This window comes from Mangifera indica, unplaced genomic scaffold, assembly GCF_011075055.1.
Source record: "Mangifera indica cultivar Alphonso unplaced genomic scaffold, CATAS_Mindica_2.1 Un_0030, whole genome shotgun sequence".
NCBI lineage: Eukaryota > Viridiplantae > Streptophyta > Magnoliopsida > Sapindales > Anacardiaceae > Mangifera > Mangifera indica.
The window spans coordinates 26,748-52,443 of record NW_025401122.1 but is presented as its reverse complement, the minus strand read 5'-3'; the positions used below and the strand labels follow the sequence as shown (position 1 = coordinate 52,443).

Here is a 25,696-nt window from a genome sequence, read left to right as displayed (position 1 = left end):
TATAAATATTTAATTAGATATCTAAATTATGTGACATCATGTAATTGAATATTATTTTATTTTTAATTCAAAATTATTTAATAACATATCCATATATCCAATTTGGTATTCAAAACTGAAACACGTAGTTTTATTGTTTCATATAAATAGTAACATTTTGCATACTGAGTGTTGCCAGTTACAATTAGATATGAATTCGAATCAAATCAATCATAAACAAAGGTTAACTTGAGTTTGGTCCAAACCTAAAGTGTTTATCTCAAGTTTGATCGAGTTAATGAATAGTCAAATTGATAGTGTGATTAGTAATATAAAAAAGATAAATAGTAACATCAACCATATAAATTATTGATAAACCTTCAAACTCAAACCGAATTATCAAATTAAAACTTTTAAATTTGACTTGTTCAATCTGAATATCAACCTGAATATCAATATGAAAATAGACTTCAGAAAGTTAAGGGAAAAATGATTAGACTTTTAATATTACATTTCACTTCAAGTGGATTATAGATACTGACTTGACACGAGATAGGAAGTTACCCATGTATACACACACAAAGAGAAAACCGCCCACTTGTCCAAAAAATAGTAATAGACCCCTCGTTGATTTGTTCAAATATAGAAAAAAAATAGATCATGTCTTTAGGAGTGCAAAAAATTGATGTAAAGTCGAATGCTTTGAGTAGACATGACAATTAGTCGTGTCGACTCTGATACAATCTATCATATTTAGAAAATAGGTCATATCTAGACTCCTTAAGATGTTAAGACTTACGACATAAACTTTTAGACCATGGTTTTGTGGGCTCTTAGGAGGTCGGCCCAAAAAATTATATTTTTTTATAATTTTATATTTTATGTTATCTTTTAATAGACTAGCTTGCGATTTATGCCAAAAATGGAAAGGCTTGAACTTTTAGGACTTCTAAACGAGGATTAAGGGAGCAAAAGAAAAAAAAGATGATTAGGCTTTCATAAAATCTTAAAACATTAAAACAAATATAAATTCCACATGATACAAATATCAACAATACCAATTTAAATATGTTTGGTTCAAATAATAATTTATTATAATAAAATAAAAAATTACTTATAAGATATGATATAAATTAATATTATGTTTAATTTAATTTAATTGATAATGATAAAAAATATCAAGATGCTATTTTATGTAAAGACATTTGGATAATTATTAGTTATAAATTATTATAGTGTTTAATTAAATTAATATATTTTATATTAAAATATTTATTTTGTGTATGTCATAAAATATTATAATGTTAATAATATATTATGATTTTTTATTTTTTCAAATAATAAAATTAATTAATTAAATTATTTGTTAAATTTATTATAATACCATATAATTAAATTAATAAATAAATTATTTAATATATTAATGAAAATGAAAATAATTCAACCTATCTTACTTTATTTCATAAATATTTATTTTTATAACAAAAATTTTTATTTAAATAAAATTATCATTTTTAAAATCGAATTAATTATATAATAAACTCAAAATCTAATGACTTTTGTAAGTAAGATACCTGCCCTTTAATAATAAACTTTTTAAACGGAAAAAATAGGTGAGGATATTTCTGTAATTTGATTGAGTGTTTCCGTTACGGGACCCGTGTCTTTCACGCAACAAGCACAAAGCGCGTGGTGGTGTGGTAATCTCCCACGTGCGAAACGCTGGTTCTCTGATTCACTTAAGAGTGTCAGTGGGAGTGCCTGTGTGAGAACCGAAGATTGCGTAATTGCGGTGAACTTGACGACGGACATCGTAATCCGCCCGTCAGATAATCACTTTTCCGGTTGCTTTGAATTGTTTCAACCTAAAAAGACCAAAACCTACCAAGAAGTCGGAGAAAAGGATATGAAAGGCGGTGGTGGTGGGGGCGGGCTGTCAGTTACCGGAAAATGGCGATGGAGAGGTCTGGTGATTGGAGTACTCTTTCTCGTTATTCTTTCTATGCTAGTTCATCTGGCGTTTTTGCTCGGTGTTCGCAATGGCTTTCACTCTCCCAATCCCAACGGTAACGTTGTGCTCTTTGCCTTTGGATCTGTTACTTCCTGTTGCAATTAGACTGCTCTATTTTTAGATCCAGATGACTTCTACATCAAGGATGTAGTTCGCCTTCAATTTTTTTCTTCATCAGTATGCATTTTCGCTGCCAATCTACTGTGTGTGATCTCATTGGAACCTTTTGCCTCAGGATATGTCCCCGTGCAACACACTTCAGTTTCGGTGAGCTGTTCAACTTTATTTCTGGATTTATAGGATGCTCATGTTCTAGAGATTTTTCTTATTGTAATGTGTTCGATTTTTCCTTCGTTAATTGGAAATCAGAATGGTGATAACGATAGATCCAGCATTAGTAATGCAAACAATGATACTGAGGTACGTGTGATCAACCAATGCTATACAGATGGTCTTATAGACTACTTCCATGCTTGTAAAATTTAATTGCTTATAATATTTTAAATATGTGAAATGGCAAGTCCATACTGTTTTGTTTTGGTTTTTTTTTTTGTTTTGTTTTGTTTTTGATAGAATAGATGGTAATCCTATGATGGATGTTCTTTTGATTGTTTTGCAGAATGACCGATCAGTCCATATTAATGAAATTGTGGCAAAACTAGCACCAAAGCTTTCAAAGGTTCACTGTATTATCCTCTTGGGGTCAATACTTCTTTTACCGTTAAATAATCGATAGTTGTTGTATTGCATTTAATTTTATAATTGGTAGCGATAATGCTTAGGCAGTTTTTTTTTCATTGATTTCTCGTAGATTAATAATCCGAGAGCAATCCATTCACTTTATTTTCTTTAAACTGTCTGAGACTTTAATGGATAAAGACGTGATTCTTGTATTATGTTCTTTCACACAATCTTTCTTCCCTTCGAAATCTTTGATAATTGTGAAACTTGAATTAGTTTGTATTGTAACTTACGAAAGTAATAAATAACGTTAGAAAGAGTAAAAAAAGTTAAGATTAGGAAAGTTCTGAACTGTAATTTTTGGAAAATCTTTTGTCTAAGATGAACACCACATTAATATGTGGAGTAAATTGCAACATAGACCCCCAGCAACATTCCTATTATCATCCTTGAGCGACCATAGTACTGAATATGTCTAAAGAGTTATGTCATTGGTGTACCAAGCTATAATGGGTAGTTTATAAGTAGATTTAGCTTATGATAATTCTAGAATTTTTAGGAGAGGTACCTAATTAGAAAGGGAAATAAAACAGCTGTTACATGATGTGATCGGAATATGATTTGAAAAAGATTACATGATCTCACCCAAGTGAGAAGGGAAGAGTGCTAGCCTTCTCATTGATGCCAATATGAATCACATGTTGTTCTTTGTTAGTTGGAATGACACCATATAAGTTGGAAATATATATGGGTCAATTTGTTTTCTCATGTAGTCTTGACAGATTATTACTCAATGAAGAAAACAATTTGGATATACTGTTTGCTATATTTATATTACTAAATTGTGCAATTTGATAATTTGTGATTACAAAAAATGGGTAAGAGTTGCATTACTAAATTGGTGTACATTCCAATTTGGTTGACAGCTTCTCAACTATCTTGCAGGGGAGATCAGTTAATTTTAGATCTCTTAAAGAAAAAGAAAAGTGGCACCCAGAATGGCTTTCTGATATTTCAGTTGTTCAAAATAGCTATTTTATAGGCTTTTATGCTACTCTTTATCCCGATTGCTACTTTGTTGGATAGAACCTGACTTAAGTTCTTGTCATATTTAAAAGAGCTGCAAGCCCTTCTTAGTTTGAAACCACGAGGCAACAATCCACACACAAACCTGGGCCTTCTGGTCCCATTATTTTTGTATTTATTGGTTTAGGGTTTAGGGTACTGGCCTGGCATTTCCATGCCTTGGTTGGATAATATGACCTAAGACAACCTGCCACCCATGGGTAGCATAGTTAGGCCAAAAGTGGGGGACTGTGCCATTCTAGGCTTCAACAAACTTTGTAACATTCTAGGCATAGTTAACCTAGTGTAGATTTACTCACACTAGCCATGCTTCTCTTTTAGTTAACTCATTTTTATCATTAATTTCATAATACCCTTTGAGATTAATATAGTGCCACTGGTAGGAAACACTGAAGTTAAGGTATCATTCTTTGTGGTGAACACCTCTGTGGAATCTATTCTTGAGCTTGAACTATGAGCTGATTAAAAAGGTTCTTCAGCATTCTGATATTCTTTGTTCAATGCCAAAATTCATCTCACTTGACATTCTTGTTCAAACGTAAATTGACATTTCTCTAAACCCTTGAAAGAAGAGCAGAAGGAATTGCATCGATTGAAAAGAATAATTATGAAAGAGTGAACAAACTGTCAACAAACCGGATCTGTGTAAATCTATGAATATATGCTGTACTATAAGCTAAGAAAAGAAAAGTTATTAATATTTTTATTATCTCTTGCTGTCATATTTAGTTTGTTATGATTTAGTCTAAGGTACATTTGAAAAGTACATGTTACATGTGTTTTTAATCAAAATCTAGAACTTCATTTCACTTATATAGAGATTCATGCAAGACTTGTGGTGTGACTGATATTTTTTAGTTTCATTGAGTTATAACTTTAGATCTTAAAAGTCCATGATTTGTGTTTTTTTCTTTTCTGTGAAAGAATAATCATCCCCTGGATGTTTCAATCATATGATCAGTGCTTCTCAAATTACTGCCAAAGGATGATGTTCCTTTGATTGTTTCTAGTTCAATGGTTTACAACTTGAATTATAAGTTTTGGGGCTTTAAGTAAGATGCTTTTGGACTTGATAATTTCTAAAAGTAGTATATGCTTTAAGTACTTTTAATGACAACATAATAGGACCCAATAACCTTTCATGTAGCTTTTTTGTAAAACTCTTGACTGTCGTAACTACCTACATTCAATGACCACAAATCATAAAGAGGTATTTTCTGATTGAAATCTTTGAATTAGTCATCTCTTTGCTTAAGAACATAATACATATTTATGTTGAGTCCAAAAATCATATTTAAGCTCGCAATATTTCTTACTGTATATTTTTTTTAACCCCTTTTTCCTTTTGCCTTATATATTAATTGTCAGGATGTGCTTAGAAAATCGACTGCTGGAACTGAAAATCAGACCACTGATAGGAATGTTATGCAGAGTGGTCAGCATAAAGAAGGTGCTAAGTTTATTTTCTCAGGAATGACGTTATTTTTTTTACTCTCTTGATGTCAATTAGAAAGCTTTGATTTTGTTTCTTCTCTTATTTGAATAACAGCTTTACCAGTTGAACCTCACACTGTGCTGCCACCACCTCCAAATACGATTGTATGTGTACTTTTTTTTTTACCATACTATGTAATTTTCTGGTGCTTGTAAAGCCTCTCCATAACCAAGTCTTTTCTTCAGGATACTAGCTATGCTGCAAAAATTGAAGGCACAGATGTCAAAGGTGGTATTAATGAAAATGAAAATTGTGATTTGAAATTTGGGAGCTATTGCCTTTGGCGCAAAGCACATAGAGAAGACATGAAGGATTCTATGGTAAAGAAATTGAAGGACCAGCTTTTCGTGGCCAGAGCATACTATCCTAGTATTGCAAAACTTCCATCACAGAGTAGATTAACTCGTGAATTGAGACAAAATATTCAAGAATTGGAGCGTGTTCTTAGTGAAAGTGCTACAGATGCTAATCTTCCACAAGAGTAAGTGCATCATTTATTTTAGGGAGTGCTGCAGATTTTGAACAGAGGAATCTTCATATTAGTTGCCAGCTCACTATGTGCAGTCTCAATATTTAAATAGGATTGGAGAGAAGTCACAAAAGACGGAAGCAGCAATAGTCAGAGCTAAATCATTCCCTGTGGACTGTAATAATATTGACAAGAAACTGAGGCAAATATTTGATTTGACTGAGGGTGAAGCTAGCTTCCACATGAAGCAGAATGCATTCCTTTACCGGCTAGCAGTTCAAACTATGCCAAAGAGTCTTCACTGTTTATCTATGAAACTAACTGTGGAATATTTCAAATCTCCTTATCTGGATCTGGAGCGTTCTCAGGCTGATAAATATTCAGATCCCCTATTGCATCACTATGTTATATTCTCCAATAATGTGCTCGCTTCATCAGTTGTAATAAACTCAACAGTTATGCATTCAAAAGTATGTTTATAGATATTCGTCTGATCATTTGATTTTTGATAAGCATATTTTTTGGTAAAGATGCTTACTCTTTTATCCTGTAATGTTTCAGGAGAGTGAGAGTCAGGTTTTCCATGTGCTGACTGATGAACAGAATTACTTTGCAATGAAACTATGGTTCTTCAGAAACGCTTTTAAAGAAGCCACTGTTCAAGTGTTGAACATTGAAAAATTCAGTCTGGACTACTATGACAAGGCAACTCTTTCACATCTGTTATTGCCTGTGGAGTTTCGAGTTTCTTTCCTTAATGTTGATGATTCATCAACCCAAGAAAGAACACAATACTTATCAGTTTTTTCTGATGTGCACTATCTTCTACCTGAGATATTTCAGAGTTTAGAGAAGGTTGTGGTTCTGGATGATGATGTTGTTGTACAGAAAGACTTGTCAGTACTGTGGAACCTTGACATGGGAGGCAAAGTAAACGGTGCTGTGCAATTCTGCTCTGTGACATTGGGTCTGCTGAAGAGTTATTTGGGTGAAAAGAATTTCAATAAAAATTCTTGTGCTTGGATGTCTGGATTGAATTTAGTTGATCTGGCAAGGTGGAGAGAGCTGGATCTTACTAAAACTTACAGGAAGATGGCAAGAGAGGTGAGTGACATATTTTGCTAAACTATATTTTCATAGATAGTTAAGACTGTTAATAGAACCGTGCTTTGGTGCTGCAATTGGATCTGCACATATTCGGTCACGGGTAAAAGTTGAGTCACTGACACAATCAACTAGGCTTTTTTTTAATCTCCGCCTTTACCTTGCACAAGTAGCAGTAACTTTTATGAAAGAGTTTTTGTCATTCAAGTTAATATATATTCAGATCTAGAACCAATAATTAAGAGAATTTTCAAGGCTATTATTATGTTCTAAACCAAGTGTTTTGACTTTTTAGTCTTCTCTCTTATATTTTAGCAGGTGAGCGTTGGAGAGGAATCAATTGAAGCTGCTGCTCTGCCCGCAAGTTTGCTCACCTTTCAGGACCTAATTTATGCTCTTGATGGTGTAGGGGCGTTGTCAGGACTTGGTCACGATTATGGTCTTGATGTCCACAACATCAAGCAAGCTGCAGTTTTGCACTATAACGGAAACATGAAACCTTGGCTGGAGCTGGGAATTCCAAGATACAAGCAATACTGGAAGAAGTTTTTGAATCCAGAAGATCAATTTTTTAGTGAATGCAATGTCCATGCATAACGAGTTTGGTGGTGCAGGTTACAGCTAAAATTCCTAGAAAAATTGGGCTCCAGAAGCTTGGATGTATGTACGCAAGTTCTTTTTCTGGGCGCTGAGCATTTCTATTCGCCCAATTCCTGAAGGTTCTCGGGTAACAAGGAAGCTGACAACCATGATCGATATATGGTGAAGATTACCTTTTCCGAAGAGCGGAAGAAGTTCTCTGGAGGTGGCTACAGTTGCTTGGAATGGAAGATTTTCAGGTGTATAATGATCTAATATTTGTTTGAAAATGCAGTGAGTGATGATGATAAAAGCTTCAATCTCTTCTTGTTTCGGTAAATTGAATTAGAACCCTATGCCCTATATCCTACATCTTAAACCTTAAACTCTAGTCTAGAAGTGGGGGAAAAGCTTGAGATATCTTTGTATAAAAATTTTGCAAGTGTAGAACTGTTGTAAGAGTAAAATAACATTGGAATTTTTTATGTGGACATATGCTGATTATATATTTATTTGATAAAAATAAAATAAGGTAAATATATGGTCTAAACTCAAATTTTTCTTGGGCACTGTGATCATATCATAAAGCTCATTAAACTTTACATTTGGTTACTTAATTTGAATTATAAAGTGTGGGCTATGGATGTTCATCGGGTTTTTAACGGGAAAGTCTAATAAATTTATTATAAAAAGGGTTAGGTTTTCTTTTTAGAATAAACAAGAGTGACATAAATCTCGTTTCAATAGATATCGTATTTTTTGAGAATGTTATCAAGAATGAAGACATTTCCTACACATTGGTAATCAATAGAAAGATTATTGCATCAAGTAAACTTTTTCATCAAATGGCTCAATCATGTTTCTCTGAAACTCTATGAATTTCATTACAAAGTTTTATAATTTTATGTAAGAAAATTATTAAAATTGATTTAAGAATTACAATTTAGAAAATTGCTTTAATCAATTCATTTTTTTGTTAACAATACACACTAAAAACGAGAATTATTTTGTATATTTATTGTTATATAATTAAACGTTATTTTATTTTTAATTTAAATTAATTTTAATATGAAAAATTTAATAATTTGTTTTGTAATTGTGTTAGTTACAATGTTATATTCACTTTATTTAATTATAGAAAGATATATTCAAATTTAAACTCATTTAAGTTAACGGTTAGTTATCAAATAGTTATCGGCAAAAAAAATTTAAAAAAAAAGATTTATCATTATTATTAATAAAAAATTATTAAAAAAAATTTATTAACCATTTTTTATCGAATCAATTTATTTAGAGTATTAGAACTAGTTTGATTTAAAGTCCATCGGGCTATCCTTGGTGTTTAGACTTATCAAATTGATCATAGAGCTAGTCATCCACCCTTAATCAAACAGGGCTTCAAGACCTAATGATTTTTGTATTGATGTTTCTCTTTAGCAGGACAAATCCTGAAAACCTGATCCATCTGCCGCCTCCTGGTAAACTCAGCTACAGGTACTAGTGAATTTGTAAGAGTTACAGTAACATTATAAAATAGATTTTTTGCAGTCAATAATAGGTTTTCAAGTAATTAGTGACCCAATGATTAATCCTAATCGCTCAGGCTCAGCCCGACTCAAAAATCAGCTTTTATCGGAGCTTGAACAGATGCCAATTCTTCAGAAAAATGATAACCGGGCTGTCGCTGACCTTCAGAATCATAGCAGCCTAATTCATGGCGGAAGTAACACATAAAAAAGATTGAAATATATAAAAAAAAAAAACACACCCAGATGACATGTATAATTTGATACAATAATTAGTAGCGGTGTGTGGCGGCAGCAACTGCACTAGCATGAAATGGCCTCCAAGCAGAGGCAGTGAGCAAGCAAAGGTCTTTCCAACCGAGCTTGAGCGCGCCATTGTCCTCGACTAATGTGTAACCGTCGGAAGGGAACATGCCGAGGAGAAGGGTGGCCTGAGTGGCGGCGTTCCCAGCTAGAGAGATACCCTTGAACCCGGATTGCTGAAGCTTGTCCCTCCAATTATGAAATTTGATATCACCACTCCTAAAGGGGCCTCCCACGGCCAGGACGTTGCGTATCTCCCTCGACAGCAGCTGCTGCTCCACCACGTGCCTCTCTTCGCTCTCCTCGCCGTAGCTAGCCCCTAACGAGTCAAACAAAGCTGAGTAGTAATGTATTGCCTCCACAAACCTCCCCAAGAACGACCCTGCAGGGCTGAGGTCCTGCTCCACCACCGTCACCACTTTTGGTGCTAATCTGAAGATATTAATTACACATTATACTATCATGAGAAAGAATGGATGTAATTTCCAGTCATATTCATGACATGGGAAAAAGCAGAATTTAATTACCTTTGCAGAAGCCATAGTGTGTTGGTATCAGAACCAGTGACATCGTAGAGGGAATGCTGTAGCCAGTGGACTGCGACGGCTTCTCTCTTGCCGACGTTGAGTTTTTCAGGATTCAAGTTTCCGACTTTATCAGCAACCGGGTAGAACTCAAAGGGAAGACCCAGTTTCTCAGCGAAATCAGAAAGGCGCTTGCCGGTGGCCTCTAGAGCCTCCATAGAGGTGCCTAATCCGGTGAGGCGCACGTAAGGAGGGCCTCCAGGTCTAGAAGCGAGGATGTGAAAGAGACCAGGCCATTGAAGGCCTTGCATGATGTCTAGATCTATGATGTGCACCCTCTCCTCCCTCTCGAACGCTTCCTGTATAGCCTGATTGGCTGTGAAATGAGAGAACTTGACAAAAGGGCTGATGCCATTAAACACTTGGAAGGCCGACACCATCTTGTGGGTATGACTTTGGGGTAAAGAAGGCAAAGCTGCGTATATTCCCAGGCAGGAGCTTACTAGCCTTGCAGACATTGCTTCTGAGAAATAAGCAGCCACTCGCTGTGCAGAAGTCCCATATGGCGTGGAGAGTTGAGAAATCTCCAGCAGCATCTTGTTTGCTTCTTCCAAGTTATGGGCGGAAACCGCCTCCGCACACTGCAAGAGAAGGGTCAGCAGGTGCAGACCTTCTTCGTCTCTCTGTTGTTGCCTTATTTCTTCTTTTTTATCTCTTATTGCAGAAGCTGTCGCTGTTGGGGTTGCTGCTGTTGTTGGCGTAGGTGTTGCAACTGTCTCCACTGGTGAAGAGCTCTCGTTGCCTTGTTGCTTTTGTTCCTGAGGCTGAGGAGCTTGAGACTGCACCTGATTCAACGAGAGAGGAACGGCCGTGACAGACTGATGATGATGTTGTGGATTTTGTTGACTGGTAGGGGCGGCGGGCAGTTGTGTTATTCCCCAGTTTAAGTAAGACGAATCCGGTAGAGAATAACTAGAGAGGTTGTCGACAGCACAGTCGAGATTGAGCGAAAGAGTAGAAGAAGGTTCATGATGAAGATTATTAAACTGCCTTTGATGGAGATTCACAGGCCTTCTCTCCAAAGGCTCAGTGAGAGAACGGAGCCTGTACTCAAGTAGCGCAGCGAGGTTGGGATTACAAGGGAAAATAATCTCCCTCACATTATGAATCAACTGAGGAATAGAGACATTATTCGAGTTATGAATAAGGTCCTTTATGATGCCGTCGATCCAAGCCGTGGCTGAGCTATCCTCCATGGAAGGCGAAGTAACAGCGGTAACACAAGCAGTAGAAGCCGGGATCAAGCCGCTGACAGCCACGTTTCTACTACTCTCCGGTGGGAACAACGGCAGACCAGAGAAGCCACAAACAGCAGGAGCCTCAGCCTGAGCCTGGAAAGTACTCTGGGGCTGTTGATGAGAAGAAAAATTGTCGATGGAACTCAAGTTTGTTGTCGTTCTTGATGATGTAAAGGTGGATAAAAATCCAGACCCGCCTGACGTCACATGGGTCAAGTTTGTGGAAGAAGGTAGCAGTGTATTCATATTCATATTATTGATAGTGGAGTAGTTGAGAAGCGAGGTGGCATTAATGGCGGTGGAATTTGGGTTGTTTCTTCTGTGAAACCTACCGTAATAATCACCATTATTCAACTGCACTTCCATTTCAGAAGCCATTCTCTTTCTCATCATCTTCCCATCAACCCAAGGCCGACACTGCTCGTTGCTGCCGGTGCTATTAGATGCACTTGTCATTGACATTGTTGGACTTTCATGATTCCCATTACTAACTCGATTTTCTGCTTCATTTTCTCTCTTTTCACCACCCAGCAAACCCGAAGCAGCCATGAAGATCATAGAAACGAAAGTCCTGAAAGTTACCCCTGTGAAAGAGTGTAGTGGGCTTCATAGAAATGGAGATTCTAACAAGTAAGAGCCAAGAAGGGAAGGGAAATCCAAACAGAAAACGGTGCGAAGATTGAGACAGCAGCTTCGGGATTCTCCTCACTCAGCTCAGCTCAACTCTCAAGTCTCAACCTAACACGATCTTCTATACCTTTTTCTCTTTTCTTAATTTTTTTATCTATACATCTATAGCTACTGCATATTTAAGTATTTAAGCTCGCCGAAACTGTGCGGTTGGTGGCTGGTAGCTATGCGTCTTTGTGCGGTTGATGGATGCCATGGGCTGGCAAAATACAGGCCTGTTTCTGGTGAAGTTTTGTGAATGTGTTGTTGGGGATGATGGCGTTTTTCCTTCGTCGTTGCCTGTTTGACGTCTTCGCAATGAGAACATAGAACGACCATTTCTATGATCCTGGTGGTCTCCTCCTCGTAGCTATTTGCGTGCACAAAAACCTACCTACTCTGGCTCTCACGGGTACTTTGAATAATAAAAGGAAAAAAATTCCAATCATATAAATCAAGTTCGAATCATTTTTGATAGGAATAATATCATGATTATGAATTTAATTATTAAATTTAAATTTTATTTATTTAATATAATTAGTTCAAACTCTAAGTAATGACTAAAATCAAATAAGCTTTCTTCTTCGTTAAAAATTCCCGCTTACTATCTTTCGTTAATTTTTATATTATTTATCACTAATCCCCACATACATTGCCATTGCTAAGGCTCTAATTCATCTTTAATCTGGAACCTTTTTGACATTTATGTCGTTGTTAATGGAGAAGTAATAAAGAAATGGGTAACTTTTCACAAGATTGGACCAGTTTATCGGAAATAACAAGGCTTAATTTATATTGTGTTTGACCTGTGAAGTCACTATCAGAGAATTCAACATTCCACGATCTGCCACTGCAATCGAGATGTGTTGCTTTGGTTAGCTCTGTTTACAGCGAGATAATTAGAAAATTACAAACATTAAACTCCAACAAAGCCCACCCTTCTCTTCATTATTATATATTAATAAATGAACTACTACATTTGTATTTTCATATTCTTTCCTGTATAGCCTTTTTATTCACGTTCACTTTCTTTGACCATTGCCACTGGCTAGCTATACATGGGCATGTGGCTAATAATATCTCAAAACCAATGGTGGATTTCAGTTGAGCTAAGTCCAAACAATAGTTAACTTCAGCTCGGCTCAAATCTGAAATATCAAGTTTGAGTGTACATTCGAATTGACTTGAATAGTTAACAATGATGCTTAGAAGAAGAAGTGTTGTTAAAAAAGAAAATGGATCCTAAGAGAAGAAGGGCTTTAGTGCAACAATGTCAACATGCTTTCAAATTCAAATCGAGTTATCAAATTTCACTTATTTGAGTCAAATATGAATTGAAGACAGAGTCAGTTTACCTCAAATACATTTATACTCAAACAAAAAAGGAAATTTCCACAAAACAAACCATCCATAAGATTTGGTATTGTGGTACTGACTCACTTTGATAGATACTTTTTCATTTTGTATACATTTTAACATGTGCACTATTAGGTTTTAATCTTCTTATATATACTTATAATAAATATCAGTTTGAACCCTTATAATAATATATCATCATATATTTAGATATAATTTTATTCTTAATTTGAAATTATTATATTATATAGTGACACATCATTATTCATACTTAAATTATTATCTATTATAAGTGTATATAAATTTATTATATTATAAAAATTAACTTAAACCAAGTTAAATGGTAAGTAGTGATGTAATAACAGTGGCGAGTTCTCGAATGTGAGTTGAGTTTTCGAATTAAAATTTTATATGCAAGTTGAATTTACCCTAATTTAAGCTGCCGCCACAGATGTGGTACACTTAGTCAAAGCAGCTTCACAGGGGAACCTATAATTGTACTAGTGGGTGGCACAGGGTAATTAAATTTTCAGGCAAAAACAATGAATTATTGCAACGAAAAGGAGAGATTCAAATCAAATCAAATAATATAGAACATGACAGGTTGAAGTTGGGAAGAAGAAGACAGAAAGAGGAAGAAAGAGGGAACTGTCCAACAAACCTCAGTTCCCAAAATTGCAACGTAGCGTTTGACATTTTGCATGATGCTGCATCATTACCGATCCCCCTTTAAATCCCAGGGCCCTTTCGCTTTAGGGTTAGCCTTTGTTTGACTCCAGAAAGAAGTAGAGATTGAGATTTGTGTTAGGGTTTAGCAATTGGTAGGAAAAGAACAAGGTTTCACAGTAAACGAGGACAAAATATTACTACAATGACATGATAGTAGCTGACATAGCAGCTAGCTAAGATCTAATGGAGGAAACAACAGTGATAAAATTTGGAGTGAAAAAGTTGAACGTCTTTTTAGAGCTACGTCCTTTTTCTATCAGCTCTGTGTTTCACGGAAAAACAGGCCCTCTCCCTCTCTCTCTTTCAAGCTACAAGTCCAACACGTGAGAGGCACAGACATCGGTGTTTCCTCATGGATCAGGATTGGTCCCAGATATGTGATAAAACATCTCCACCTCATCAGTCCTTTTCAAACCACTTCTTCCGTTAGGTCTGGGCTTTGTGGGCCACTTAGATATTTCCTCTTTTTGTGGTCCCTACGTCATGATACTGAATTAATACTGAATTATGAATTATTAAGTCGTTAAATAATTTTAATTTAAAAATAAAATTAAAATTAGGTATAAATTGGATCGAGTTTGAATTTTTTTGAATTTTAATTTGATTTAATTAAAAAATAATTTAATTTAAATTTAATTCAATTTTATCAAATTAAAATTAAGTGTAGTTTGAATTTAGTTCAAATATAAAAAATTTGATTCGATTCGATTTAATTCAAGTTTAACTTAAATTTACTCAAATTAATAATTCAAATTTATAGTTTGATTTATCTTGAATTAATGGTTTAAATAGATAATTCAATTTTATGGTTTAAATTCGTGACTCAAGTTTGTACTTTATTAACAAAATACCATTGTTTTACTCAAATAATATTTAAAATCATTTATTTGAGCCAACATGAATTACGAATTTGACCCACCAGTTTAAACTATATATGAGTTCCAACTGATTTGAATCACGAATTTAAACCAAATCAAACAATGAATTTGAACTATCATTTAGAGTTATAAATTTGAGTCAAACTTGAACCAAATTTAACCGAAAACTTATTAGCTTGAGTTTGGCTTGATTTAAAAAACGAACCAAATCTTTCGACTCAAATTTAAATCAAATAAATTCAAATCAAGTTGAATTGAGCCGAGTTAACTTTTGAGATTGAGTCAACTCAAATCATATCCAACCATAGATAAAATAATATTCAGTATACTCACAATTGAGTACATATTAGGTACGCAAAACATTGGTTTTTTATCTTAGATTTTGCTATGATAGTTAATTTTTATATATTTAGATATTAAGGTTTTTCAAAACTATCATCGTGTTTTTGTTAATAAGTTTGAAAAAGGTTTTCGATTATTCTAAGTATTTATTATATAATAAAACTTTTTGTTAACCTAACTCACCATGTTTAAAAAAGCAATCTAATAATAAATTACAAGGACAACAATACAATATGTCACCTATCAATATATTAGGTTAGAATACGAACGTAAGCTTTATCACTCAAACGCGAAAAAACTCAACTTGACAATTGAACTCTTTAGTAGGAATAAAACTCTATAATTATGCTTAAATTATAAATATTTAAATATCATATATACATGTAGCTTTACCTCTTTGTAGTATAAAATACTTTCGCAAAAGTTACGAGACAGTCTAAAGATGAAATCTTACTAGAGATACTTTCTTGCAATCCCTATATAAACCCTACCAAAACACTTCCCTAAAAATAAATAACATAACCGTAGATGTAAACTTTTGAGCACGAGATTGAGCCACATTTATACATTTCTGTCTTTTTTATTGCTCATTTACTTTTATAATTATCTAATCACTGTATATGATAGATAACAACATTATTCCACATATACAATCATAATTATCGTAATCTCTTTTATATAGGACTTTATATTGTGTATTTGTATGAGTGTATGACAATATTAATATTTTCAATAAAATTATCTGTACCTATTTTGAGTACACAAATAAATATACATTTAGGTATGTCATCATGTGATTAAATAATTTTAAATTCTAATAAAACTATGTGTACACACTTTGAGTATACAAAATGAATACATAAATGATGTAACATCATGTGATTAAGTTATTTTGAATTAAAGATAAAATACCACTCAATCATATGATGACATATAATCTGTGTATTCAATGTGTGTATATGTAACAGTACTTTTTGAATTAAAAATACAGTAACATCTAATCACGTGATTATATATATATGTATACATATTTGGATATTCAAAATGGATACGCATGGTATCACTTTTAATACTTTTAGAATTATTAGATAATGGGTTTGCAATGGCTAATATTGAAGAAGACAGGATTAAAACTGTCTTTATTGGTGGAAGAAAGTGTAGGTTATAAAATCAAAGAGTCGATGGAAGGCAGGCGGATTGGGCCATGGAAGATGGGAAGTGTATATACAAATATGTAAGTAAAAGGAAGACATAAGAGAGACAAGCATGGCCACGTGAAAGAAAAGAGTGATTGGAAAATGGGTGTCACATGATGAAGAAGATAAAATAAACTTCGCATTACGTTAAAAAATATTCATGCAGAAGCTGATAATTTGTATTTGATAGGAAAAAGACGAGCCACTTCATACCAAACATTCGAGCTTTACAATACAACAATGGCGTCCATATAAATTTGGCAATAGAGAAAAGAGAATAAGGCTCTTTGCATAAGCCAAAGTTTTTGGCTGCTAAACCCTCTCTCTTTTAACCCTTTCATTTATTTATTAAATTCCAACTCAAAACACATCATATCTTGATAATAACTTCGACATATACAAATATATGCTTCCTTCCATAATAATAGTCCAATTACTAACTGCCCAAATTCAAGTATCTTCTTTTGAATTAGGATCCAAGTTGAATTGGTTATCCATTTGTTTTTGTTTTGGAGCAAAATTGCATTGGAATTCCACAACCCTTTTGTATTTAAGTGCAAATCCACCGAATAGAAAGAAGTTATTCTTATGTTTGTTGATGATGTGAAAAATGGCATTAGCAAGGAATATGCAATGCTAGAGGTATAATCTTAAATAAGTGATTCATTATGAATAAGATGTTTTCAAGGTAGTATGATCGAAAAATTATGTCTACTATTATGTTATTAAATGTGTTTAGTATAACTCGATAGAGTGATTGTGAATGATATAAAAGAGATACCCTTTTGTCTTGAAAGAATAATAATATAAATACATAAAAAGATATATCTAGAACCTAATACATTCAATATAAGTATCTAAAAAAAACTCTTAATGTTGTTATCCCGTTGAAATAAGAAATATTATATTATCTTATAATGATAAGCAATGTATATGGATTGTGATCTCGTAATAGTAGAAGAATGGAATGCCATGTTGAGAATATCATAAAAACAGTTAAAATTATCAACAAACTCTCTTTGTATTGTTTTTGGATAAAAGGGTTTCTTACTATACTTTGGGTTAACTTACATATAAATTATGTGTCTAATTGTTAATCGATCAATTGATCGCTTCTTTGAAACTATTTTTGTACATATGATTAAAGCAAAGTCTTATCACACATCAATGACTATATGCATCTATATATTAGAAGTTTCAAGAATATGAAAAAGCTTATTACTCAGAAATACAAACATTAGTTGCACCAATATATGTATGTATGTATGTATGTATACGTGTGTGTCAGTAATACTTCATTCACAAATGAATAACTACTAATCATCATTTGATTTGATAATTTTGAATTAAAATTAAAATTAACAATTATATCACTCAATTATATGATGATACATTAGTTTATTTATTTTTGTTATTACTCATTGTTTATACATATAATATTAATTAATAAGATTTTGTCCCTATAACATATAAACAAGGACATTTCATGGGTCAAGGTCATAAGATAAATGCTTATGTATGTATGTATGTATGTATGTATGTATGTATGTATGAATACTAAGTATAAAGTCTTACCCATCAATTTTAAGATATAATTTGAACTACTTAATTATTCAAATCATTAGTTTACACAAAAATAGACCAAATTAAGCCCAAACTACTTTTCATCTGTTTCAAAATGCTGTTTACGAGAATTGTTAAATAATATCATAATTTAATAAAAAAAATTATTAAAGCCCATATCATAGAACTAATTACCAAACAACCCCAGATAAAATTCATATAATAAAACTAATCAATAAAAACAAGAAAGAAAACTAATCCACAAAACTTACAAATAAAACTTTCGAAAATAAAACCCTAATCAACATAAAACCTATATTTGTGGATTAGAGAATAATATATTATTATCACAAAAATATAAGAATATAATAAACTATATAATATCCAGAAGAGCAAATGTTATTTAGTGGTTAATTCGAGCTAAGCAAGCTCGAATTTGAATCTATATTCAGTTTAAATGAGTCGAACTGAAACTTAAAGTCTAATTTGACTCAAGTTCGAGAACTTGTTGACAATTTTTCACCCAAACTCTTTTTTTCTAGTGATTATTCTTTTTTTATTTCTAATAATTCTTCTCTCTTTTTTTTTTAACTATTCTTTTTATTTTTCAGTTTTGATAACTCTTCTTCTTCTTCTCAACATCACAATTCACAACTTAAACTAGCCTGGGCTTGACATTCTAAATTCAAACTGAGTTTGAGATGACCTTTGACTGAGCTTAGCTTGAATCCATCTCTAATACTATCCCAAACCCTAGTAGTGGTCTGTAAAAATTAGATTAAATAATAATATATACCTACCAAAGACCCACATATCCCATAGGCGAACTCTCATTACATGTCAATAAACTATGTGACACCCTTACTTGCTTTTATGCAGGAAGAAATATTTTTCTAAACCCTGTAGGTTGTAATTATATTCTGATTTTCATAGATTTTCTAAAGAAATACAAATTCAAATATACGAAAATGCCAAAATATTAAATGAGCCAAAAATCTTTATCAATGCAAGCGGGCCTATATTAAGATGAGGAGGAGGAAATGTTATTCCAACTGGGCTGCTAAATCATTTATTGGACTATATGGCCCATTAAATAATGCTTTGTACCGGGTTTGGGCCGTTGGGGTCCCTATATCTCTGTTACGACCCACTCAAAACCGATATTTTTAGATCGGATCGGGTTTTGACCTAACTAAAAGATTAGTTCGAAGAAAAGATTCTCATACTTATCTCCAAAACAAGATTAAAGCTTGCCAAGAAGGTGGAATCAAGTCTAATAGTCTATTATGTTATTATGTGATTAAGTATCATCATATATATATTTGTATATTAAAAAATGTGTACAAATAGTTTATTGATTTTGTGATGACTATATAGAACATGAGGTTCTTGATGCTCGTTGGCATTGTAACGAGGTCCTATGCCACAAGTAATTTCTTCAACTATGCTATAATTTCATCTTTTACTTCTTATTCAAAATGTGACTTCTTGAATTGAAGTATCCAGCATTTGACCTTATTTGGCTATACAACTCCATGGCTTTACTATCTTTTCCGAAAATTAGACTGCTCATAGTAAGGATGGATTCAATCTAAGTCTAGCAAAGCCTTGGGTCAACTCGAGTTTAGATTGTATTCATAATGTCTAATTCAAACTTGTTTGAGTTAATGTATAGTGTGAATAGAGGGGTGTCAGCGACGTAAATAATGTTGCCAATGGGATGAACAATATTACTAAATTAACAAAACAAGTTGATCTCAAATCGAGTTATCGAGCTAAAACTGTAATTTAAGATCGATCGAATTGAACTCTAGATTCAAACCAGGTCAATTCAAATGGGATCCACCCCTAGTTCAAAGTATGTGATCTTTATTAAAGAAGTTTCCATTGTTGAAATGTAAATGATGTGGATGGTCTTTATCATCTTACTATAATATTGGCTTCCTGTCATTTGAAGGCATATGGTCTGGTAGAAAAGTTGCTAAAAATATATTTATGAATTAATGTCCTAGTTTGTTGCTTTTAGTAAAAGGGAAAGAGAGATATCTCTTCGTTTGGTATTGCAAAGCAAGACTAATGATAAACATGTGTGCTGCAGCATTTAGATGGAAGAAAGATTTTGGATAGAGTGAGTTAGGAAAAACATGTTGATGGCATCCATCCACAATGGATTTATGACTCAATTTGAACAAATCAATTTTGAGTTAGAGTTCTGATTTGATAGTTTAATTTAAGTTTAACTAATTTATTTATTTAATAATATTGTTTATTTTGTCAATAATATTATTCACATTATCGACAACGCTCTAATGATACTATACACATGCTCAAGTTTGAACTCAAGCCGGTATTATGCTTTCAATGGGGTATTGTAATGACTTTATACGCTTTCTTCGCAGTGTTGGCCAATCAAGTCCCTGCTTGAATGTTTGGCTTTGGATTGGATTCATGGATTGGGCAGGAAACATGCCGTAAATATGGTTATAGATTCACAGGAGATGTTTGTTACGAAGAAGGGGTTGGGTCGGTTTTATGAGTAAACAGGTTGAGTCGAGTTCAAATTTAAATTTGGTTAATTCATTGAGCTCATGAGCTTATGACCTAGTTTTAATAAAATATCAATATATTCTCACTAATTTCAAATATTTTATTTATACCCTTTAAATCTTGTTTTTCAATTTTGAATCCTAATTATTGTAAATTTTTTTAAAATAATTTTACTAATTTAATGGTTAAATATTAAATTCAAATTATATTTTATCAATTGCAAAACTTTAAAAACAAAAATTGCCATATCAATGTAACCACCTAATTAGATTGATTTGATAGTTAAATAGCGATTCGATATGATTAATTCAATTTAAACACAATTTGATCCAATCCAATAGACCACCCTGACCATCGAGTCCATTTCTAATGGACCTAATGGGGGTTTTAACACAATGCTCAAAGGTTGAATTAGCAAAGCTGAAATTAGCTGGGCCAAGAGGCTGAGCGTTCTTATTTGAGAATAATCACTCCAAGGTATATAAGGAAGCTCTTATCCTTCCACTTAAGTTGTAGATTGCCCTGACTCAACCACGAGAGCTATGCAGATGCAATCCGCTCTGTAGCGCATGACCTATTGCAAAAAGCAAAATAGGTCAAAGCACTATTTTTCACCCAAGTTTTAGTTCAATCTCAAAATTATATCTGTGACAAATAAAAAATTCAAATATCCATCTATGGACTAACTATTTTTAAAATTTTCAGTTAAAAGTAAGAGTAAAAATATCATTTTACTCGTAAACCTTAAAATCTTAAAAATTTATATTATTTTTCTCTAAGTTTTAAAAAACAAATAATTTTCTTTTATAATTAAACTTTGAAAAACTGTATTCTCCCCTAGGGTTTCTCTTTTCTTCTTCTCCAACATTGAAGTTCCTCTCCGGCTGACTTCCTCTTTCCACCCATCCTCTTCGGTGACAAATTTCCTCTCTAGTCGAAGAGCAACTGCACTCAATCAATGATTCAACTTCTCTCTCTCATTCATCTTCGCCAAATCTAGATCTCTAAATCTTAGACCGAAATTCATGCTCCTTGCTATGTCTTCGCTCTCTATGCTCTCTGCTGTGAATCTAAATCTCTTCATTTGGATGATGACACGTCCAAAGAAGAATCGTTTGGATTTTTCAGAAGAAATTCATCGGTTTGTAGTCAGAGAGGTAAGAAGACTTCGATGGCAACGGTTTAGGGTGGATTCGACAGTCATCGGAGATGGAGATGGTGGTTGGAGAAGGGAAACAAACCTTAGAGGTGAAATATAAACTTTTCAAACTTTGAGAATAGGGGTAATACGTTAATTTTTAAAACCTTAGGGGAAAATACTATTAATTTTTAAGGTTTTAGGGTCTAGTGATAAAATAACAATTTTAACCTTGTCTATGACTGAAAAGTTTAATAGCAGTTAGTCAATGGGTGAATGTTTAGATTTTTTATCTGCTGTAAGTGTGTTTTTGAGATTAAACTAAAACTTAGATGGGAAATAGTTCTTTGGCCAGGTGAAATACGATAAGTTGTCAGAAATTTGGAGTTTAGAGCCCTAGTGCGTAAGATGATAGTCGAATTGTGTATTGTAAAATGTATTCAAAACCTAATTTTCTATATTGCATATTGTATAGTATGATATGACTTTTAAAAAATAAAATAATAGAAAAATCTAATTGATATATCGTCATTTTAGAAAATATCACAAACATTTTTAAAAATTTAAAATTTATCATATACACTTCTACTACATTATCATTTTTTTTCTGAAAAGCATATCGATCCGTATCAATAATATATATCGTGTCATAGGATACGTATCATATCGTATGGTTTATCCACTGTACTATATTAATTTGATATATCTCAAAATACATATTGTTTTATATTTGTATCGTATCGTATTATAATGATAACTATGGTGTATAAATGTGGAGACTAGGAAAAAATCTACAAACCAAACCGAATTGGTATCCAATCCAATAACAGAATCGGAAAATAGGATAACCGAAAAATCTAATTCATCTACTTCTTAGAGTTTGGCCAAACCAGTTTTTTCAATTGATTACCGGATTGGCACTATTTGTGAACTGGTTAATCCAACCACTCTAGTTTGAAGATTGGAATGGTTGCTCAAGATGTGGAGTGCCCATTTCATTTCTCAGATTGCTCATTCAACAAGGAACAATCCAGTCCAGTAACTATTCACCATTAAGGACAAACTGAACAAAAAATAAATTGAAGAACAACCGTTCCAAGTTTGGAACAACCGTCACTCTGGAATTTTGGTTTTAAAGCGTGTAACGAAATATTCATTTTGGTTATTAGACATTTTTGATTCAATTCAAAACTGGTTAACTAATTCGACTTCGGTTTTCTCCAGGTTAACACACCTGGAGCCTCTCTATCTTTTTCCTGAGCTTGAGATCCAAACTCCACTGGGAAGAAGACATAGTGCCAGCAAAACATACACCAATTCTAAATGATACCTTCTTGTTTCATTTCCAGGATTACTTTCTTTCCTTCAAGCATTTGAATTGCAAAGTGGTCTTATGAGATTTATTTTTTCCTGGGGCTCTGTCTTGAATAGCAAATGGATTTTCATTTTAGATTTACAACAGACTTCTGGAAATCCTAATGATTCTTATGGTGGTTTTTGTGCTTCTTCTGAACATCTGATGGCCTGCTTCATAACGGTAACTTCATATTACATTAATGCAGTCTTGAATTCTTATCCTAGAGAAAAGGGAAACCAGCAGAAGCAGCTAATATCATGGTAGTCAGATTGTGTATCGTATCGTGTATCAAAAATCTAGTTTTACGTATTGTATATTGAGTATTATACAGTTTTTTAAAAATAAAATAATAAAATATTAATAAATTAATTAAAAAATATATCTTATCAAAAAATTGCTTTCTAAATTGAGCAATATATGTACAAATGATAGAACTAACATTTAGTTTAAAAAACGAGTAAAATCTTTTAACTCAAACTTGATTCAAATTTGAATTAAACTTATTTAAGTAGAGTTAAAGCAAGTCAAACTAACTTTTGAGCCAAAACTAACTTGGTTTGAGCTCAATCCTGAATCAGACTAATCTAATTTAATCCTGCTTGATAATTAAAACGGGCTTTGACCTTGACCTAAACTAGATTTGTCAGCTATTCTTGATTGGTGTGGCCAAGATGATGCATCCTTTGGAGGCAAAATGAAGCTTAAAAATGGTTGCTTCATTGAGATTTAGAGCAAGTTTAGCTGGATTAATCGGAAAATTGGTATAAAACCTTTATAAAACTAGAAACTGTTGGCCATTTTGAGTGATTTTTGTACAAGGAATGGAAGGGAAGAAGTCTAAATCAAGAACACAGAACTGGAGCAAAGATCTTGCTGCAAATGCGATCCAGTATTATTACAAACGCCATAACCAGGTGAGTTGGAAAACCAGGCTGAACAACCAGGCTGAAGACGTCGTCGCTAAGTAGAATCGTTGAGTTGACTCTCTTCCGAGCGATGCTGGCTACCACTTCCCCATTTGCATTCTTGATCTTGCAATTTCGAGTCCTGAAAGAGCCCTCAATGGTGAAATCAGGCTTATTCAATTGAGCTTGTTTGTTATTTCTCCCCATGTAAACCTCCGCTTCATCCTTGCCGTTGTTGAAGAAAACCGGCGACCTTCTCATCATTGAAAACACTCTCGATCTCTTCCCATGGTCGTCTCCTTCTTCTTCTTCTTCTCTGTATGCATTCCACTGGTGTTGCAGGCTCAACATCTGTCAATCCATCAAACAGGCCAAGAATTTAGTCAATCACCATGCATATCGTCATCATTATCAAAAAAGTGAAAGAAAAATAATCAGTAAATAAATATTTGATGATTTTAGTAATTTTTTTTTGTATATTATTTTTTATAATAAGAAAAGAGAAAGAAAGAGTGAATTTTTACCTGGGGTTTCAGAGATAACAAACAATTCCCAGCACCATCCATGAGAACAAGACCAGAAGCTTTACTTCTGGAATAATTATCAACTCTGAAAACCAGTCTGCCGTAATGATCAAACACTGTGAATCCGTCAGTCCCTTGGAAACTCATGCTGGATCTCTTCCATACCGTCAGTATACTTGGACGACGTCGTTCATGTACATCATCTTCTTCCTCCTCCAGTACTTTCCCTTTCGACATAATCAAATCATTATGTTTGTTCTCAGTTGGATAAACTTTCGACATACTGAACTTTCAACTTTGCAACACCCAGAAACACAAGGCTTATATAAATGTATATATATAGATGGATATATAGATATATAGACAGCTGATATCTATGTATATATATAAGAGAGGAGGAGGTGGTGGTGATTTATCTATAGAAATTTTATAAAGAAAGAAGTGCGTGGAAAGAGAGAGCTTTGTCTGGGATGTTTGTCGAGCATAGTGGCTTGCACAACTAATTCCCCTAGGCCCCCACCATTTATTCGTCTGGTTTTTCTTATTTCTTATTAAGAGGAGCCTCCTCTTTACAGATAAATAAAATGGTTTCTGCCTGAATTTGCTCATGGGTATTCATGCATAATTATGTTACATTGAGACACACAAAAGTTAGCGGTCTTGGAAGTAAGGGAAATCATCATTTCCCATATTTTCCCTTTGGGAAGCTATTATCAAGCACCCCCATTAAAATCTGGCTTTTCATATTTTTTATTTACTCCGGTAGATGTTGTAACTCGTAACATTTCAAATCAATAGTCCAATGCATTGTAAAGATATTATTCATTTTGGATATATAATATCATGAATATGCTTCGAGATTTTGTAAAATAAAAAGTGTTTTGATAGTTTAAGAGCTCACAAACAGTTCAATTCATCTTCTTTTATCATTCTTAAATGATCATGTGAGATGCATCTTACTTGTATCTTGTCGATATGGATTAGGGGTTAATACAAACTGAATTGAGTCCAAACACCACTGGCTTAAGTTCTATTTGAATAAAAAAACGGTTTGGTTCAACTTCATCAAGCTAAAGTTAAATATAAGTCAAGTTCAATTCGGTTTTTTAAGTTCGAAGTTTGAAGCTCGGCTTGAGTTCATAATTCAAATTTATGACTCGAGTTCATAATTTATTAACAATGATGTCATTCTACCTAATAATGAGCAAAACAACGTCAGATTTTAACAATTGCTTGACATTACTTGAATCGAGTCATTGACTAGCTTATAGGTTAGATTAAGTTAAATTTTCTCTAACTCGAATTTGACTTGGTTTCAGAAACAAACAAACCCTCCCAACTTGAGTTCAATTTAAACAAATTCGACTTAAGTTAAATCAGTGCTTGAAACTAAATCAGCCCAATTCGGATCCAGCCCTCGGATTTGACTTGGGTGTC

At 33.4% G+C, this 25,696-nt stretch overlaps 3 protein-coding genes across 5 annotated transcripts; 1 reads left to right on the top strand and 2 right to left on the bottom strand.

Annotated features, from left to right (window-relative positions):
• Positions 1-1,736: 1,736 nt before the first annotated feature.
• LOC123206271 (probable galacturonosyltransferase 7) lies at positions 1,737-7,897 on the top strand. 3 transcript variants are annotated; one of them, XM_044623432.1, is made up of 10 exons: positions 1,737-2,045; positions 2,226-2,257; positions 2,360-2,410; positions 2,610-2,669; positions 5,126-5,207; positions 5,307-5,356; positions 5,438-5,733; positions 5,834-6,191; positions 6,283-6,825; positions 7,144-7,897. In XM_044623432.1, exons 1-10 carry the CDS (start codon positions 1,886-1,888, stop codon positions 7,420-7,422), a joined length of 1,911 nt encoding a protein of 636 aa, XP_044479367.1. In that variant the 5' UTR covers positions 1,737-1,885; the 3' UTR covers positions 7,423-7,897. The 3 variants fall into 3 exon arrangements, with proteins under 3 accessions (XP_044479367.1, XP_044479368.1, XP_044479369.1); XM_044623433.1 differs by lacking the exon at positions 2,360-2,410 and having other exon boundaries at positions 7,141-7,897; XM_044623434.1 differs by lacking the exons at positions 2,360-2,410; positions 2,610-2,669 and having other exon boundaries at positions 7,141-7,897.
• A 1,012-nt stretch (positions 7,898-8,909) lies between these two features.
• LOC123206270 (protein SCARECROW-like) lies at positions 8,910-12,121 on the bottom strand. Its single transcript, XM_044623431.1, has 2 exons — positions 9,761-12,121; positions 8,910-9,665 (listed from the first exon to the last, which is right to left on the bottom strand). Exons 1-2 carry the CDS (start codon positions 11,611-11,613, stop codon positions 9,203-9,205), a joined length of 2,316 nt encoding a protein of 771 aa, XP_044479366.1. The 5' UTR covers positions 11,614-12,121; the 3' UTR covers positions 8,910-9,202.
• An 11,466-nt stretch (positions 12,122-23,587) lies between these two features.
• On the bottom strand, positions 23,588-24,564 carry LOC123206279 (protein LURP-one-related 5-like). Its single transcript, XM_044623441.1, has 2 exons — positions 24,260-24,564; positions 23,588-24,086 (listed from the first exon to the last, which is right to left on the bottom strand). The coding sequence occupies exons 1-2, from the start codon at positions 24,539-24,541 to the stop codon at positions 23,673-23,675; spliced, it is 696 nt and encodes a 231-aa protein (XP_044479376.1). The 5' UTR covers positions 24,542-24,564; the 3' UTR covers positions 23,588-23,672.
• Positions 24,565-25,696: the final 1,132 nt, after the last annotated feature.

Excerpts from the sequence above, each read along its gene's own strand:
- LOC123206271 (XM_044623432.1), top strand. The coding sequence starts at position 1,886 with ATGAAAGGCGGTGGTGGTGGGGGCGGGCTGTCAGTTACCGGAAAATGG. Across the intron at positions 2,411-2,609 it reads ATGCAAACAATGATACTGAG|AATGACCGATCAGTCCATAT; the intron begins GTACGTGTGATC and ends ATTGTTTTGCAG. Across the intron at positions 5,734-5,833 it reads GATGCTAATCTTCCACAAGA|GATTGGAGAGAAGTCACAAA; the intron begins GTAAGTGCATCA and ends ATATTTAAATAG.
- LOC123206270 (XM_044623431.1), bottom strand. The coding sequence starts at position 11,613 with ATGATCTTCATGGCTGCTTCGGGTTTGCTGGGTGGTGAAAAGAGAGAA. Across the intron at positions 9,666-9,760 it reads ACACTATGGCTTCTGCAAAG|ATTAGCACCAAAAGTGGTGA; the intron begins GTAATTAAATTC and ends TAATATCTTCAG.
- LOC123206279 (XM_044623441.1), bottom strand. The coding sequence starts at position 24,541 with ATGTCGAAAGTTTATCCAACTGAGAACAAACATAATGATTTGATTATG. Across the intron at positions 24,087-24,259 it reads TGTTATCTCTGAAACCCCAG|ATGTTGAGCCTGCAACACCA; the intron begins GTAAAAATTCAC and ends ATGGATTGACAG.